The sequence below is a fragment of the Erithacus rubecula genome (assembly GCF_903797595.1).
Source record: "Erithacus rubecula genome assembly, chromosome: 1".
NCBI lineage: Eukaryota > Metazoa > Chordata > Aves > Passeriformes > Muscicapidae > Erithacus > Erithacus rubecula.
The window spans coordinates 77,370,479-77,386,719 of NC_136658.1; the positions used below are offsets into that span (position 1 = coordinate 77,370,479).

At 40.5% G+C, this 16,241-nt stretch overlaps 1 protein-coding gene across 1 annotated transcript in view; it reads left to right on the top strand.

The window, feature by feature from the left end:
• MIPEP (mitochondrial intermediate peptidase) overlaps nucleotides 1-1,353 on the top strand; it is a 64,491-nt gene extending 63,138 nt beyond the window's left edge. The window contains exon 19 of the mRNA XM_079321074.1: nucleotides 1,126-1,353. Within this exon, the coding sequence (XP_079177200.1) occupies nucleotides 1,126-1,220 (95 nt within the window). The 3' untranslated portion in view covers nucleotides 1,221-1,353. The remainder of the gene's footprint in view (nucleotides 1-1,125) is intronic.
• The last annotated feature ends 14,888 nt before the right edge of the window (nucleotides 1,354-16,241 follow it).

Genomic DNA, 16,241 nt, shown 5'->3' on the forward strand with positions numbered 1-16,241 from the left:
TACTTTGAGCTGGTCTGTTTCCTGATGGGTTTTGAATCATTGTGTTATAGTAAAAGATTATAGTCTTTTGGCAGCATTAAATTATAATTTCCACCAAAAGCAAATATAGTTGAGGATGTGAAAGAATATAAATTTATGTTCAGTAGGTACACTGATCAGAAAGGGTAGAACAAGGTTATATTTACATTGGCAGATGTCAGAAAGAAGAGATCACTTCAAAGAAATAAAAAGATTAAATTTTACATTATTTGGCAGTTGTACTGTTGGTTTTTGGTTAGGTTTTTTTTCTGGTATAAGTTATGCAATAAATTTTCATGTGTAATCTTGAGAGTGTTAGTGATAGTGAAAAGACCAGCTGTATGTGATGTTAAGTGCAAAGAAAAATCTGAAAATAATTTAATAGTCTCATGCCATCTAAAAATTGGGATTCTGAAGAGGAAGGGGTGAAATTTTTATCTCCTCTGTTTACAGAATTGCCTGGCAAAGTTCTTGGGCATTATTCTAATACTAATTCATTATGTTAATTTTCAGCCAAGTGCTCCAGCTAACAGATGCAGTAATTTAAATTCTTAAACAGTAAGTTCTAGCATTGTATAAAAAGCAAAACTAAAACTGCAGTGTATTGAAAATACTTCTCTTTATGATCTGTGCTTTGTCAAAAATTCCAGATACAGCTGTACTTTAAATACTAAATTAAATGGTTCTAAGTTGTGTAATGCTTTGAGCAAATATATTTATTTTCTGACTTGGTTGGAACTCAGACTTAGTAGATAAGGATTTATACACCTGCTCAATCACTAATGTATTTCAGTCATTTAGGAATGACTGAGTCTGCAGTTACATTGCTTTAAAACAGGTATAATTCCCTGCTTAAATGAGATTGTAATGACAAAAATCAGTTGTCAGTCTTGAAACCTTGTCAAGTCTGTGAAAATGTGTGACAGCTATCTTGAAGAAATTAAATATTCCCTCTACACTATAGTTGCACTTTTTTCTTCACAAAGAAATCTGATAGCTGTTTCTGTAGTATACTGGCATTAAAAGTTAGCAGTAATTGTTATCACTGATGAAGCTGTCAAGGTGACAGCATCCTGATGAAGAGTCTCTTGTCTTGCTTTTTTGTAGGTATGCTTCAGAAATCCCCGTCAGTTGAAGATTTTGTGGATGCCCTTGTTTCAGACTTAGACCATGACTTTGAAACATTTATCATGGATTCATAACAACAGAATGAATTTCTTTTGTGGAAGATTGCGTATGTCTTCATAATTGTGGATAAAATATTGTTATGACTGGTTTTGCTATTAGAGTTTGACTGTTCATGTTGATGGAAAGGTAATAAATACTTTCATTGGATCATGTGGTTTTATTTATGAAAATGACTATTTTCCATTGCATAGGAGCTTAAACATGGAATTGGAAAGAACAAATCCTCTAGCATGTACTGTAAGAAAATTTGATTTTGTTGGAAGAGAGTAAATGGGAATTCACTTCCGGGTGACTGGAGGGGGTGAAAGGTCTTTTGGTTCATGGATTGATTCACTACTAGGGTTTACCTCTTGATGTTATGGACCAGAACTGTTCATACTGTTCTTTCTCAAGTGCTCATGGATTTTCTTTCTTTGACCATATTTCCTGTAGGAGTCCTTCACTGGGGAAGAGCAAATTGTATTTGAAGCAATGGGAAAATTGGAAATGAAGTGAAAAGCTAGGAGCTGTATTTGAGATAGGGAAGAGAAAGATGGGAGAAGTAAATATGTGGTCCTACTGGTCTGAAATGGAAAATTTTAAGTAAGGAGGAAAGACATATGTTGCAACATGTAAGAGAGACAAAGGAGTAAAATAGGTGCCCTACAGATGATCTGGTCCCTGCATGTTTGTTCACATTGAGTTTCATTTTAATGATGAGTGGACAAGTTTGGGGAACTGTTTAAAGTACAGGAGGGTGGGTTTTGGAGGGGAAACAAAAGAATTCAAAACAAATATATTTTTACAGGATAGACTGGTGCAGTTTGGTAAGGTTGCTCATTATATAGTGGATGATGAACAAAGGGAATGTTATCGGTGCGGTTTGTTTTTCCTCTAAATAAATTCTGAAATGGTATTTGAGAGTGTTTTGGGAAAAAGAAAAAAAAAAAAAAAGGAAGAAAACTGGTTATTTTTCCTATAGGAATGGCCTTGCTTGGAGGTTGTCTGTAGGTTGCTGTTAAAGATACTGTAAATATTAAGTGTTCTGCTAAGTAGAAATGCAGTGAAAGAAGCAAGAGAGGAAGAGAATCAAAGCTGAGAAATGAGACTAAATAGCTGAGAGAGAAGCAAGTAAAGGTAAAAGAACCCGGCCAGAAAAAGTGGATGTTTGGGAAGGGATAAACAAGAATCAGAGCTGATTGGATGGTTTGCCCTCTGTTTTAGCAGAATCTGTGCAAAAGTGTATTGTTTGATATTTTACCTTGTTTTTTTCACTGCCTGTTTTTGCAAGGTGAAAGTTTCCTTATGTGAGTTGTACTGTCATTCTGGTACAGCTGGGTTTAGACCTTTTTAGATGTTTTGATTAAACCATATTGGGTATATTTTCAGACATGTACCACAACCAGGCTTCTGGTTTGTACCACTGACCGACTCCACTGTGTATCTGCAGTTGGTTCCCTGAGAGAGAAGAGAGAATGGTTTTGCTTAACAAACTAGGTGGGCATTTTGCTGTAAGTAAAGTCATTAAAAAACCCACAGAGTAAGTGTCAGTTTAGGTGTGAGTAAGACCCCATTGTGAAGATGGGAAGGCCTGTAAAGTATACAATAGCTGATGAATGTAAATTTAACAGCCCATAGGGAGGTATTTAATGGAAGTACATTTCAAAGGGAATTCAAGGGTGTTGCTAAGGGAGCCTGCATTGTTTGTTGCCTGGGCTTTGTACTGGAACAAACTAACGATTATGTTTATCTGGAGCTGGCACACGTTGAAAGATTCATTGTGACAAAAAGAACTTAGCAAACGGAAATCCTCGTGCTGACAAGGCTCTGGAAGCACTGTGGTAAAGAAAATAAAGCATCATAATTGGCGGAATAAGCAGAGCATTTACAATTAAGAGATTGCCCCTGCATTTTAATTTGAAAGAAATTCAAGTGATACTGGATTTAGTGTACAGATACCTCTTCAAACTATATGTAGTACTCACATTGCTTTATGCTCATGGCTGCTATTACCTCCTTAATTCACCATCTCATTTGATCCTTCTGCAAACAACAGTCTTTTCAAGGTTTTATCAGAGTGGCATCAAACAATATCTTCTTAATATGAAATCAGATACCAACAAAGAAAGGAAGAAAATCTTGCCTTTTGCCAGAGCATGGTGGATTGCAGCTTATTGCTTGGATTTATGACTTGTGGGATGTCTGACAAAGATGGGAGCTAGTAGACAAATAAATACATCTCAGAATGATGGCTTCAGGTTCTTTTATGAAGAAACTCGGTTGGCTTCACTGATTCTTTTTAAATGAAATAAACTTTGAGGGTTGAACAGTAGACATGATTAAGCCTCTAGGGAACATATTATACCACCACCACGAGGCTTACTACAGAAGGGGAAATATTATTCTAAATTTTTTCTCCTTTTTTTGATAGTTGTTAAAAATGCTTCCAGCTGTTCGAATGTCTGATGCTTTATCCTTCTTCTTTTTTTTTTTTTCTTTCTTTTTTTTTTTTTTTTTTTTTTTTTTTTTTAAGAGTTTTTATTTTCCAGCAAATAATGTGTACTCTCAGTAACGTGAGACCTCTCTTGTGACCAGCAGTGTAACTCTTCATAAATGTGAAAACCACTGTAATCCTTTTCCAGCATTCCATGCTTTCCCACTGGGGTTGCTGAACCAGCTATCCAAAAGTTTGGTTTATAATACTGTAACTCAGCATCAGGCTTTTAATCTGAAATTTTACAATGTTTTGGATTTTAGCTGCTATGGAAAATAAGTAGTGAACATCTTCAGAAGAAATTATACCCTTATGCAATCCTGAAATAATAACACATAATTACAACACATCAGAAAAGCACAGATGGATTACGTTTGGAAGTCTGAGGTGTGAACTTTGCTGCTTTTTTTTTTAAAGGTTTGATGTGATTATTTTTCTGATTCACTTAATATAGACTGAAATATTATGTAATAATTACTTTCATGTGATGTGAATACAGCTGGTGCTGGATGAAGTTCTCTAAACCCCAAAGAAGATAGCAAGAGGAAAAGGCAGCAGTTAAGAAGGCAGAGAAGAGAAATCAAGCAGGGAAGAATTGAATATAGATTAGAAACCAGGCATAGTAAGGGGTTGATGAAGAAGCAAAATAACCTCTGAGTTAAAAGCTTGAGCAGAATAAAAGAGGTCTTTCTTTCACAGCACTAAGTCTAAAATGGAAATTACAGCATTGCCAGTAACACAATAGGCAGAGGTGTTAAAAAATGTTTCTGCTTTGTGTTCAGTGGAATGCCAGATGGAAGAATTCATATCATATGTTGATAAAAGCTTTTCGACAGATGTTAAATAGCTGCTTGTACAGCAAGTCAGAATCTAAATCAGTGTGCAAAAATAAAAAATTAATTTATATCAAAGTAAGAGCCTAGTACTATAGATGACATTAAGATGGAAGAGTTGATTGTAACAGCAATATTGATGGCTCAGAAAATATGCATCTTAATCTATCAGAAGATTAACATAATGATGATACCAAAACACAATTTGAAAGATTGAACATTGATCTGAATACATGTGTTAAACAAGAGCTGGTAGCTGAAATTAGACAAAGTAGCACCTGATTAATAGTTTGTTATACAGGGGACAACAGGGGCAACATATGAGAAGAGCTGGGGTTGACTGATCAGCACCAGAAATGTACACCAGAACTGGACTGTTTTCTGAAAAATTTACTCTAATTCAGATTAATTCAGAGAAGCCCTGTAGCCTCGGTTAAACCAGGGCAGAGCCACCTTCTATGGTCCAACAAGCTGTGAATGAGGAGAATGCCTTTGGAAGGAGGTTTTTCCATGAGGATAGCAAGCCTGTGCTTGCTGGATAACTGTCCTCCTGGCATCTTCCCCCTGTCTTCTGTGGAGAGCTGGAAAAGCAGTGTCAGCCAAAGCACCTCCTCTGCTTGCTGTGAAGTGGGAAGTACTGTGTGTCTGCTCTTTCAGATTGCTTCTGGGCAAAGTGATGGAAATTTTGTGTTCCCGAATCAGGGATTTATTTGTGCGCTGTTGGGAACAAGTTCAAATCAGCGCTTTACCCCAGCAGGTTTGCAGTGTACCAAAACGGGAGTATTATAGTAAAATTAGAAAGAATTCAAGAGTTAAAGAACTTGAGAATTGAAGATGCATGATAGCAGAAGGCAAGCACACAGATTTCCCTGGGAGAAGGACCGTGGGAGAACAGCTAATGTGCTCGGGGAGGAGAGGGAAGGAGATAAAAGATAAGGAAGTATAAATCAGCACCAGTAGGGCTGTCTGTCGGCCCTTCTGATCTTCCCCAGGCTGAGATTTGTTTATTTTCAAGTCCTCAACAGCTGGTATGCAGAGTTGCACGGGTGTAGGAAATCATTATGACTTCTTGTTTGGAGGAAGTATCCAAAAAATCTCTTGGAGACAAGCTCCTTAAGTCAGAAGCAAAATGGCAGTACAGATCTGACAGAATGACTGGTTGGTGCTGTGCTGCTGTGCAGATTTAAAAGCACAGAGGGAAGGGAGTGGGATGCCTTTTGCCAGCAATTGCCAAAGAGTTGGTAGCTTCTAAAGCAGCTTGTGAATGGCTAAAACTTGCCATTCTGCCTGCCCTCACTCTTGATGAGAAGAAACAGACATCTTCAAAATAGAATATATCCTAGCAGTCTAAGGATGGGGATGAACCAGCTCTTTTCTATGTGTTTTGTTGCTCCAGTAAACAGGGAGAGAGCACAGATGGCTGGAATAGAAGTGTCAGGAATCCTGGTTTCTGCTCAGAACACCTCAAAGCACTGAACTCTTTTTTTTAATGCTACAAATTTTTAATTGTCAAATGCCACTGTTGTTTACTTTTGCTGCCTGTCCTACATGACTGAATTAATGCATTATTGACAGCGTCATGTAGTACAGAACTAAAATGGCTGCAGAAGGTGCTCTTAATTAATCTTCAGCACATCTTGGGTTCTATGAAGTGCCTTTTGGCCATTGTCCCTCTGACTCCTTACAAGCCTTTCACTTCAGTCCTTAGACACGTCTAAATGCCCCCATCTCCACCTACTCTTACAGCTGCACTCAGACATGATCTAGGGGACAGGAGGAGGTGAGGGATGCTTTGGGCTGTGACTGACCTGGGCATTGTGATCATGTCAGAGGAAAAGCAAAATGGCAGCATGGCATGTTCTTCCCACCCTGTCCACAGCTGCTGCTGGTGGTACCCATTCAGCTGGAGTTTGTATCATTCTGAAACAACATTTCTCATCTGCCTTCCCCATGCTGTGGGAAAGCTGGGCCTTGGGGAAATGCCCTGAATGTGATCCACTAAGAAGGTGAAGAGTTTCCAAGCTGGGCCAAGTTGGGATGGATGAGCCCCTTTAGGTTACAGGCCACAGGACAACAGCTGCTCCTCAGGAATAATTTATCAGGTATGTGTTTGAAGGGGCTTGTCCCTTGAACATGGTCAGAAGCCAGAGTTTGGCTGATATTTGCAGCAGCCCTTAACCTCATCAAGCTCCTCTGGCATACTCCCAGCAAATTAGCAGGGCAGTTGTTAAAAATAATCTGTTTATTAATGGTGCTCTTCAGAAGTAGCCACAAGGCTCAACTATAGCCTACCTTCAGTATTTAAAATATACATGAAAGAAAAAACATGTATAAGATCAGAAGGGCTAGCTGGTTTCACTTAGTGCACTCTCTTTACCAGCCCCACTTTCCTTCCTCACAAAGATGGAATCCAGTTAACTCACCTTGCAGCTCCCTGCACATAGGCAAATCCTCATCCAACATACCTTCCTGTAGCTCAGATGAAGTTATTAAAGGCTTGTGTTATTTATACCTGTTGAGTGTTTTCCCCCAAGGTCATTTGACAGCATCCCAGCTCCTGGGTTGCTGAACTGCAGCATCTGCTGTGGGCAGCCAGGGGCTGTGTGGAGGCGGCTGAGCGACAGCCTGGGAGCAGAGGGTGTCTTCAGCTTTGGGCAGCTGATGGGGCTGGAGCCCACAAGTGCCTGCATTTCTTCACATGGATTTTGGAAATGAAAAAGGCATTAAAATTGCCTTGGATGCCTTGGCTTACAATGCTTCTGACATACAGATGTGCTCAGTTGTCTGCAATTCACTTCCAAGGAGAATACAGTTGTAACAAAATAATTTTATAAGAGAGCCCTGGGGGAATACAAGTGATAGAGCAGCTTTTATAACATACTAAAACTTCTATAAAACTAATTATATATGTTATCAAAATGATTCATGCTAGCCAGAGTAAATCCTACTCATTACAAATGAGAGTTGAAGTGACAGTTCATTGTCTCTTAACATTTGCACAAATATATTGCCTTTTCTCCCTGTGCTGTCACAGGGAGGCTGGGGAAAGAATTCCCCAGGAACTGGAGGTGCCATTGGAAGAAAGAGGCAGTGCCACTGGGTTCTGTAGCTTCAGCTGACAGTGACAAGGTAAGTTCTGGTCACACCTGATTCCTCACCATAGTGGCAAATTTTCCTCTATCTCCTGTAAGTTTAATTTGTTGTCTTGCCCTGAAGCCTGCCCAGCAAACGTGTCCCTCATGCATGGAGAAGTGCCATGTGTCTGTATTGCTCTTGCTTAAACTATTTAACATTGAAGGTCTTTTGCAAAACAGTGCCGAATTGCTGGCGGTGTTTTCCCTAAGTAGGGATTTAGATAACTTGTTCTACTTAATCAAATTAGCTATCTTTGATTTAATCTGGTGTTTAAGCCAAATTCCCAAGACAAAGTAGTTTTAATAGTTTGTTCATTTTGTAATCTATGTTTTCCAAGAAAATCAGCTTTTATTTCTTTTTTTGTTGTTTCTGACAGTCTCAAATGTACATGAAAAATTATGTAGGCTGGCTAAGTACAGGAAAATAGCTCATTTGACATTCAGTTTCTTCCTTTGTGAGCTATCCCATTTTCCATGCCTTTCCCTTGGTCTGTCAGAAGCATCTGTCAGCTGGCGTGGCATCTGTGCTCTCTGGCTATAGCCCATATTTCTTTCTTCTCTGTTTTTTTTTTTTTTCCTCATCCCATCTTGCATCTCCAGCTTTATCTGTTTTGTTTGGGGAGGAAAAAATTAAGTTTTGCAAATCAAAGTGGATCAGTAAAAGCTACAAATCCCCCTTTTTAGAACTCTCTCTGTCTGTGGGAGCCTTTGTGCCAGCTGAAAGCACTTCAGATCCCAGTCACCACACCCTATGGAAAAGGTCACTTTAGGGTAACCTCTTCAGAAGCGCAGGACTTGCTGAAGCAAACAGGACTCTTGAGCTTTGCTCTTCTATTATTCACCTGGGGTTTTGGGCTGGAGCAGAGGGGCTGTGCACCTCTTACCAGTGTCAGGACTGGGGAAGGTGACCCCCAGCTCACACTGTGCTCACCCAAAGGCCCCTCTGGAGCTCCAGCTGTAGATAGAACATCCATCACTGCTCTCAGTCAACGTAAGGACGTGTGTGAATGAATGCTGCATTAGCTCTGGTCCTCTGAAACAATGTTTAAGGGCCAAAGTCAGCCTGGGGCTTCTGTGATTGTTGAGAGGTTTTGTTAAAAGTGGATAGTTTAAAAGTTAGTTAAAAGATGGTTAAAAGTGGATAGCTCCTGGATAATTTATTTATCAAAACCTGGAACCACAATCACAGTATGAACATAGAAATAGGAGAAAAAAGGATGTTTGAGCTGGTGGTTTGGCTGACATCCTATAATTCTATTTTATTTCCCCCTGAATGTTGGGGAAAATGGTGGGGTAGATGAAAAGCTTTTATTGTCTGCATAATGGAGAAAATTCTTTATTATGCCAGATCATCAAAGTCAGTTTTGGGTATTTCCATTTGTACTACTGCTGCTTCTTACCATCCTCCACTGATCTGAAATCAAACCTGAGTAAATCCTCCAGATAAATTTACCCCATTTATACTGACTTACCCTACAGAAAAATCCCATCTGGACTCAGGGTGTTGCTCTCCAGCCTTACAAAACTGATGTTGGGAAAGACGAGTTCTGTCTCTGCAGCCAGCTCATTCTTCCACCTTTCATTTGCCTTTTCCCTCTTACTATACCATAAATACTACAGCCTCCTGAACACTGCTATTTGTGCCAAAAAAATAATACAAACTATACTAACAGAAAGGCAGGCAAGTGTCTCTGGCAGGGGCGATCTGTCTGTAACTTCTCTCTTCATTATTACTGCTCTAAGCAATTTAAATGTGAATAAGCCTGCTCGAAGTGGAAGGAAGCACTGGATTCAGCATGACCGCTGGTTGGAAAAGAGTAGGTGTTAATATGCCCAGAGGTCATCTGGGGCTTGTAACATCTCTTGGCAGGGCCCTTGGCAGCCAAACTGGTATTTTCATACTCTTCAGGAGTGTTGGGGTGTTTGCCAGCAGCCTCTCCACATCTCCCTCCACTTTCAGGATCATTATCAGTGAGGCTGCTGAATTGCCGTCTCTCCTGCAGAGACTGGAAGATATCCACAAAAATCTGGGTGCTGGTGACACAGGGGATGAAGTTGTTGTGGATTTCCTGAGAGGGATGTGCCAGTGGAGACTGGGTCTGCTCTCGCTGCTCAGTGGCACAGCCACAGTGTCAGTGTCCCAAGAGTGTTTATGCCTTCAGTGGCTTTTCCTGTTGGTCTGAGTCTAGCATGCCTCTTCTCTCTCTCCCAGAAAAGGGATGCTCAAGTGACAATAGTTGTTGGCTGGCTCAGCTGGAAGTTTACAGTATTTAAACTGTGAGGTGCGATCAGCTAGCAAAGGAGGAGGTAATTAAAGGGCCATTACAGCAAGCTGGTCCCAAGGGAGCCACAATGGTCCTAGTGGTCCTGGTGAAGCTGCTGGAGGCAGGCACTCAAGTCACATCCTCGGCTGCCTTGCTGAACTCAGGGATCGGGAAGTGTGTTCTTACAGGTTGGTTTGAACTGGAATGTGTACAGCACAGCTGTGCTCGTTCAAAAAGGAATTCACAAAGGTCTAAAGAGGGAATTAAACCTTACTGAAACCTGCCAAGAAAATGTTGAGATCTTTTATTTTGGCTGGAAACGTGTAAATCACCTGAATACCTTACTCAGACTTAAAACTGCTTTCAGAAGTGTTTATACAGAGAGAGCCCACTGTCACTGTCTTCATACAGACCCAGATTGCATGATACAAATTTTATTCTATTTTAGGATCCGTTTTGTACATCCTGATTTCCATCTTTTCTTCCCGTTTGGCACTGCTGATGAATATGTTTCACTTTCCCATGGCTTCTATTGCTCAGCTCTGCACTGAGTTGGCTGCCAGCTACACCAGCTCTCTGTGCCGTTTGGAATCCCCTTCATTGTCAGGGAGTCTCAGGTCAGCCTGAAACTTCATTTTTGCTTAAATAAAGCATAAGAGAAGAAAAAATCCCCACCCAGAAGAACACTGGAAGAGCTTGCACATGGTAGTGGCAACATTTTCAGACAGAATCTGGGCTTCCATACACCACCTGATGGATTAATTTCAGACAGAAGTACATTCTTCAGCTGCTGGGGGTCCATGAGTAGTGCTAAGGGCTTGCTCACTCATCGTTGCCAGTTTGCAGTTTCCCACTCCATCCTAATGAAGAGCCAGAGACAAGCAGACCAAGTGCAAATGCTCCTTTGTGGCCACCTCACAGCACAGCAGGACATTGCAATGGCACACACATTTCCTGTGTAACAGCCATTCACCACTGGAAGACTTGGAGCAAACACCAACAAAGCACTTTGCAAAAGCAAAGGGAGGGGCAGATGCCAGGATAACAGAGGATTGCTGCTGCTGCAGGAACAGACAGGAGATGCTGTGAGCCATGGCCAGGGCATCGCTTCTGCCTTCCCTGGGGCAGGTGAGGAGCTGCAGAGGGATTGGGTCAGCCAGAGCCCAGCCCTGATGAGCAGCTGAAGGGGCTCTTGAAAGCCCCCATTCTAGGGCCCTGTAGCTTTCTTTCCTGTAGAAGGGTAAGGATTGTAACAGCATAATGTAAACATATATAATTCTATAGTATACTCTGGACCTGTTCACCAGTAACAGATTGAAGATATGAGGATCTGAGGCCAGAGCAGGGTGCTGCCAGTGAGCCTGCAGGCAGTGGGTGCTTCCCTGCTCAGGCATCCCCTGCCAGTGCCCATGAGGACTCTTGCCTGTTTTGGTCAAAGTTAGATTGGATTCTTTCTTCCACTTCTTCCATTTCACTGTTCTTAAGTTTTCGACATGTTTAAGATATTAGTGTTAAAATAACTTCTGTTGAACTGAGTATAACCAAGTAACTTGGATGTGATTTGGGCTGATTTATAATTAGCAGTTCTAAGCAGGAGACTAATTTAACTGTGTCATCCTTTCTGCTGTAACTCCTTTGCTCTTTGGTGCTGTTTTCCGCCAGCCTAAGAGCATGGGAGGGAATGCCCTGCTGTGTCTCAGCTAACAGGTCAGCCCAACCTGCTTTGACTCACCCATTTAGGAAATTGAGTTGAATACCAGGTGTGCAAAGTAGATCTGATATGAATAATTATTTGTTTTGCTATAGCATTTTGTGGTAATATTATCTCAAGGAAGAGCAAGTGACTGTTCCAGGCCAAAAAAGAGGACAGCTTTGTGTTTCTGGACAGTTTGAGCCATCACACATCCCAACTGACCAGTCTAACCTTTTCTATTGATAATTTTTTTCCAGCACCTGAGGGTAAGTCCTGTTATCAGCAATTTTTACATATTGTCATGGATAGCTCTGTCTTGTTGCTGTGACCAGCTCTTGTCCTTAATTTTCGTGGAGGGTCCTTGCAAAAAAATTCTGATCAGGCCATGTGCTTAAAAGCCACCATTTTAACCACTTTACCATTATCTTCCATTTCAGAAGCAGCTGTCCATAGATAGGAAGCCAACCAAATTAATCCCTGGGTAGATTAGCTTTGAATGGCTCTGCCCTTTTAAAAGCAAGCTTTACCTTGTGCATGTGTGACATCTTCCAAATTATTGAAATTAAACCCCCAATTCTGTTTTCCAGTGGTAATGGGGGATCAGACCAGACAGTTGAGGAGAATGGGAAACACAGACAGTTGCAGCAGTGATCAATAAGGCAGACAGGTAGGAAAGAGCCATAAAACAGGAGGAGTGGGGACAAGAAAGAGACATTCCTTTCCCAATTGGAAAGAGTCTTCAGTGTGTTACTCTTTCTGATAAGGGGCAGGGGATGGGGAGGACAAATCCTCCTGTGCCAAGAAAAAGGAGTAAATGCAGCATATCTTCTTTACAAAATGTATTTTTTATGAAAACTAAGAAGATAAAATGCCTGGTATGCTTGAGGGGAAGGGTAACTCTAGAGAATAGAAGATATTTCTTTCCTACTTGTTTTTCAATGAAGCCCAGGGTTATTTAGCTAAGCCTTTAATACACAAGTGGGAATTTTGCTGAATGATTCTCCAGTACAATTTTTATGCTGGTTTTTTTCCTCCTCCCATCTCTTTTTCCCCCTTTTTTGTTTTCTTCTGTTTGAACTACCCATAGGCAGTGGATCAATAGCAGACTTTTAAAGAATGGTTTGTTGGTATGGGTTAGGTTTGATCTGGTCAAAGTTTAACATGGAGAGAGTAGTTGCACAAACGTTCCCAGAGAAAACTTCCTTATGTGAATTTTCACATTTTGTCTCTTTATAGTCTTAAAATATCAAAAAGTGTAGTGTATTTTGACAAAATTTGAGTGTTATTTGCTGGAATATTATGGGTCTGTTTTGGTATTACAGTCAGAAAGATATTCTCACTTTTGCACTGGTGCAGTGTCTCCTTCCTGTTCAGCAGCCTTAGGGATAAAGTTTAATAAAGCTGAAACTCTGGTAAAGGAATACAACAACTGTTATCTAACAACATAAACCAGCACTGGGTTGGTAAAAAACTTTATTTTTTTTTTCCTCTTGCAACACAGAGACAACAAATAGCCAAACAAGTGGCCAAGCTGATACTTGCTGCTGAATTGCTTCAAGTCAAACTCGGCTACCTGATGTTGCTGGAATTAGCACCAATATGTAAGAAAGCACATTTGCAAGGTATGTACAAAACTGGCATGGTAAATGCTGTTACTCTGCTGATTCCAGATGTTCCTCATTTTGCTTTGGGCTGGTGCAGAGTTTATGTGTGTTTAAGTGAACATGAAATTAGAGAAGTAAGGTGGCTGTAGACAAGTGCTTTACTTTGGCTTTTAAAATATGTTTTGTAATGCAATGGCCCCCTTTGAGTATTTTTTTGTGCACTAAAAGCTAGATATCCTATTTTCATTCTTACTTTGAAGACAAATAACCTCTGCTGCTGCCATTTTGTTCAATATTGGTGGAATACCCATTGTGTGGAACTTTTTTTCCCCCCTAAGGCTCCTATATTAGCCTGTGAAATGTCTAGGGCACTTGGATGTCTGGGCTGAAAGGCATTTCAAAAAATTGAAACAGAACCTTTAGTTGTTTTTTGGTTTTTTCTAATGTTCTCAGTTCATTTTGTAATCTCTGCCACATGCAGGATAAGTGCTTGGGTGGTGTACAGTCTCCCGTGAATTGATCCACAGTGTTCTGTAATTTCCTCAAGTTTAAGGACTTAGCAATAAAATTGCTAACTGACCTGGACAATGCCCTGCCTCAGGTCATGTGCAAGGTGACAAGTTTACTATTTTGTACACATTCTGTATTTATATATGTTTATTGTTATGTTTCAGTGAACTGTGTGATACAGATCTGGGGCAAATCAAAATGATCTCTGGAATTCCAAAGGTTTAATATTTTTTCTAAGCTGTAAATCAGTGCTCTCCCCTAAACTGTTGGTTACAACCAGATTTTGATATATTAGCTGCTATATTTAGGGGAATTTTTGCATACTAAATAGCATGTGAATTGTCCATCCATAAACTGACACTGAGACCTGGGCAAAAGAAATTGAAAACTCCACAAAAATTGAGGCTCAGGGGAAGTACTTTCTAAAAGCTGCCTTCTCTTTTTGTCTGCTTTTCTACCAATTCTTTAGAAAAATGTCATTTATAACCTTTTGAACAAGCCGAATCCCCTTTTGTGAGATCAATGAAAAAAAAAAAAAAATCCAACTGGGATAAGGATTTAGAAAATCAAATGATGGGAAAACCCCCTCAGTCCGACTCAGCTGGCCCTGCTGTTGAAGCTGTGGTGCTGTGTAGAAGCCTCAGTGTGCCCCCAATCTGCCACCTTCTCAGTCAGTAGGCTATTAGAAAACATTTCCTCTAATCCCATCATTCACTGCTGTTGTGGAAAGCAGCAGGCTCCCCAGCAAATCCACCCAAGATTATTTTTACCCCATTGAAAGCGCTGCCTTATTGGACATAATGGAAATGGCTCATGTGCTGCTGTGTGAAGAGCAAGTGGGCTTTACCATCACTCAGGCCAAAACTAAATATGGATTAAATTGCACCCTGCCAGCACAAAGTGTGCATTGTGTGGCTCTGCTCTGCAGTGCCCAGCCTCAGCTTGCTCCATGCCTGATAAAACACTGCACCCTCCTTCCATCCCCCTTTTTAAAAGAGCAAAACAAAGCAGCAGTGTCTGCGCTGGAATGTGCTGCAGGTAGTGAGCTAAACCTCCATCACCAAAGGGAGTGAAAGGATTAATTTAATGCATGGAGGTTGTTGCTTGGAGGGACTTCATAGGAATGCAAACCAAAGGCCCTCAAAGAGACCACAACAAAGGGAAAAGCCATGTGATCTCAAACTCCTGGTAGGATGAGGAGCACTGCATTAAGGGCTTGGTCTACCTTGTAGAAAAGGCAGGAAATACTGTTGCATTGAATATCAATGCAAGCAGGGAAAATATTTTGGGCTGGGTGGGTTTTTTTGTAGACCTTCTAGAAAGTTTGGAAGGAAAACTGCAGCCTTGTTAATGACATTTATATAGTAATTGATATGAGCAGCTGTCTATACAAATGTAGTGGTCATGTATGTCTTGTGTTCTGAATTGTACTTTGTTTCCAGATAGAGTAAATATCTGTTTTTCAATTTCTGTTTGTTTATTGATTATATTTTTTAAATTTTTGTCAGGGGAACACCATTGCAATCCTGGCAGTGCTGAGAGTCACAAAGATCTCTGTCTTGGCACAGAGTGGCCTCCCAAACATACCATGTGCTGCTGTGCAGATTTACAGACCTCCAAGTGAACTCCAAGGACACTCAGGTGGGCTGGGCATGTAAACTGCTGCCTTTTGTGACAGTCACAGCACAAAACAAATAGAACAGTGCTCTGGAGCACAGCACATGGACACAGGGATATCAGGAGTCCTTGCTATTCTGGGAAGGTGATCCCCAGTTAAGCTCTGAATTATGTACTTCAAAGAATGTAGAAATAGCAGCATTACACTAAGAAGAGCCAATGTGAAATTTGCTCAACTGAACCAGGGCCAGGGACAGAGCAGCTTTTGAGTGTGCCCCAAACTTTCCACCCAAAAATCAAGAGTGCTATCACACTCCAGCATAAGCACTCTGGTTTTATGTTATCTGCAATCCCTATCTGGATTCAGTTTCCAGTCATTGCTTATGGCTTTATCAAAATGACCAATTTTATGCAATTACCAAATTACTCTTTCTTCTCAGTCTTCTACTCTTGTCAGTCAGACTGTGCCACTCCTTTCTTAATCATTTAAATTGGGACCATGACTCCAATCCTGCTTCAAAAATACAGCTCCTCTCATTATTTGCTTATCTGTCTTGTCTGAAACAACCCTAGTGGTGTAGAGCACCAGGTTCTCTTTTCCAAGACATTGTAAGGACAGCAATCTGTCTTTTTTTCCCTCAGCTTTCCCCCACCCCTTTCTTGAGAAGCAGAATTTTTAAACAGGTTTGAAGTACTATGATTTTAAGCATGGATGTTTTCTTACTGCTTCTTCAGGGTCCTGAATGATGTTACTGCTAAACCTCAAACATCTCAAGACAAAGATGCTCCAAATTCTACCATAACCTTAATATAATTACACCATCATGGAATTCTAAAAGAATTAAAAGAATTCATCATTAAATTTGTACAGAAAGCTATTATTAATTTGAGGTCAACAAACCAAGAC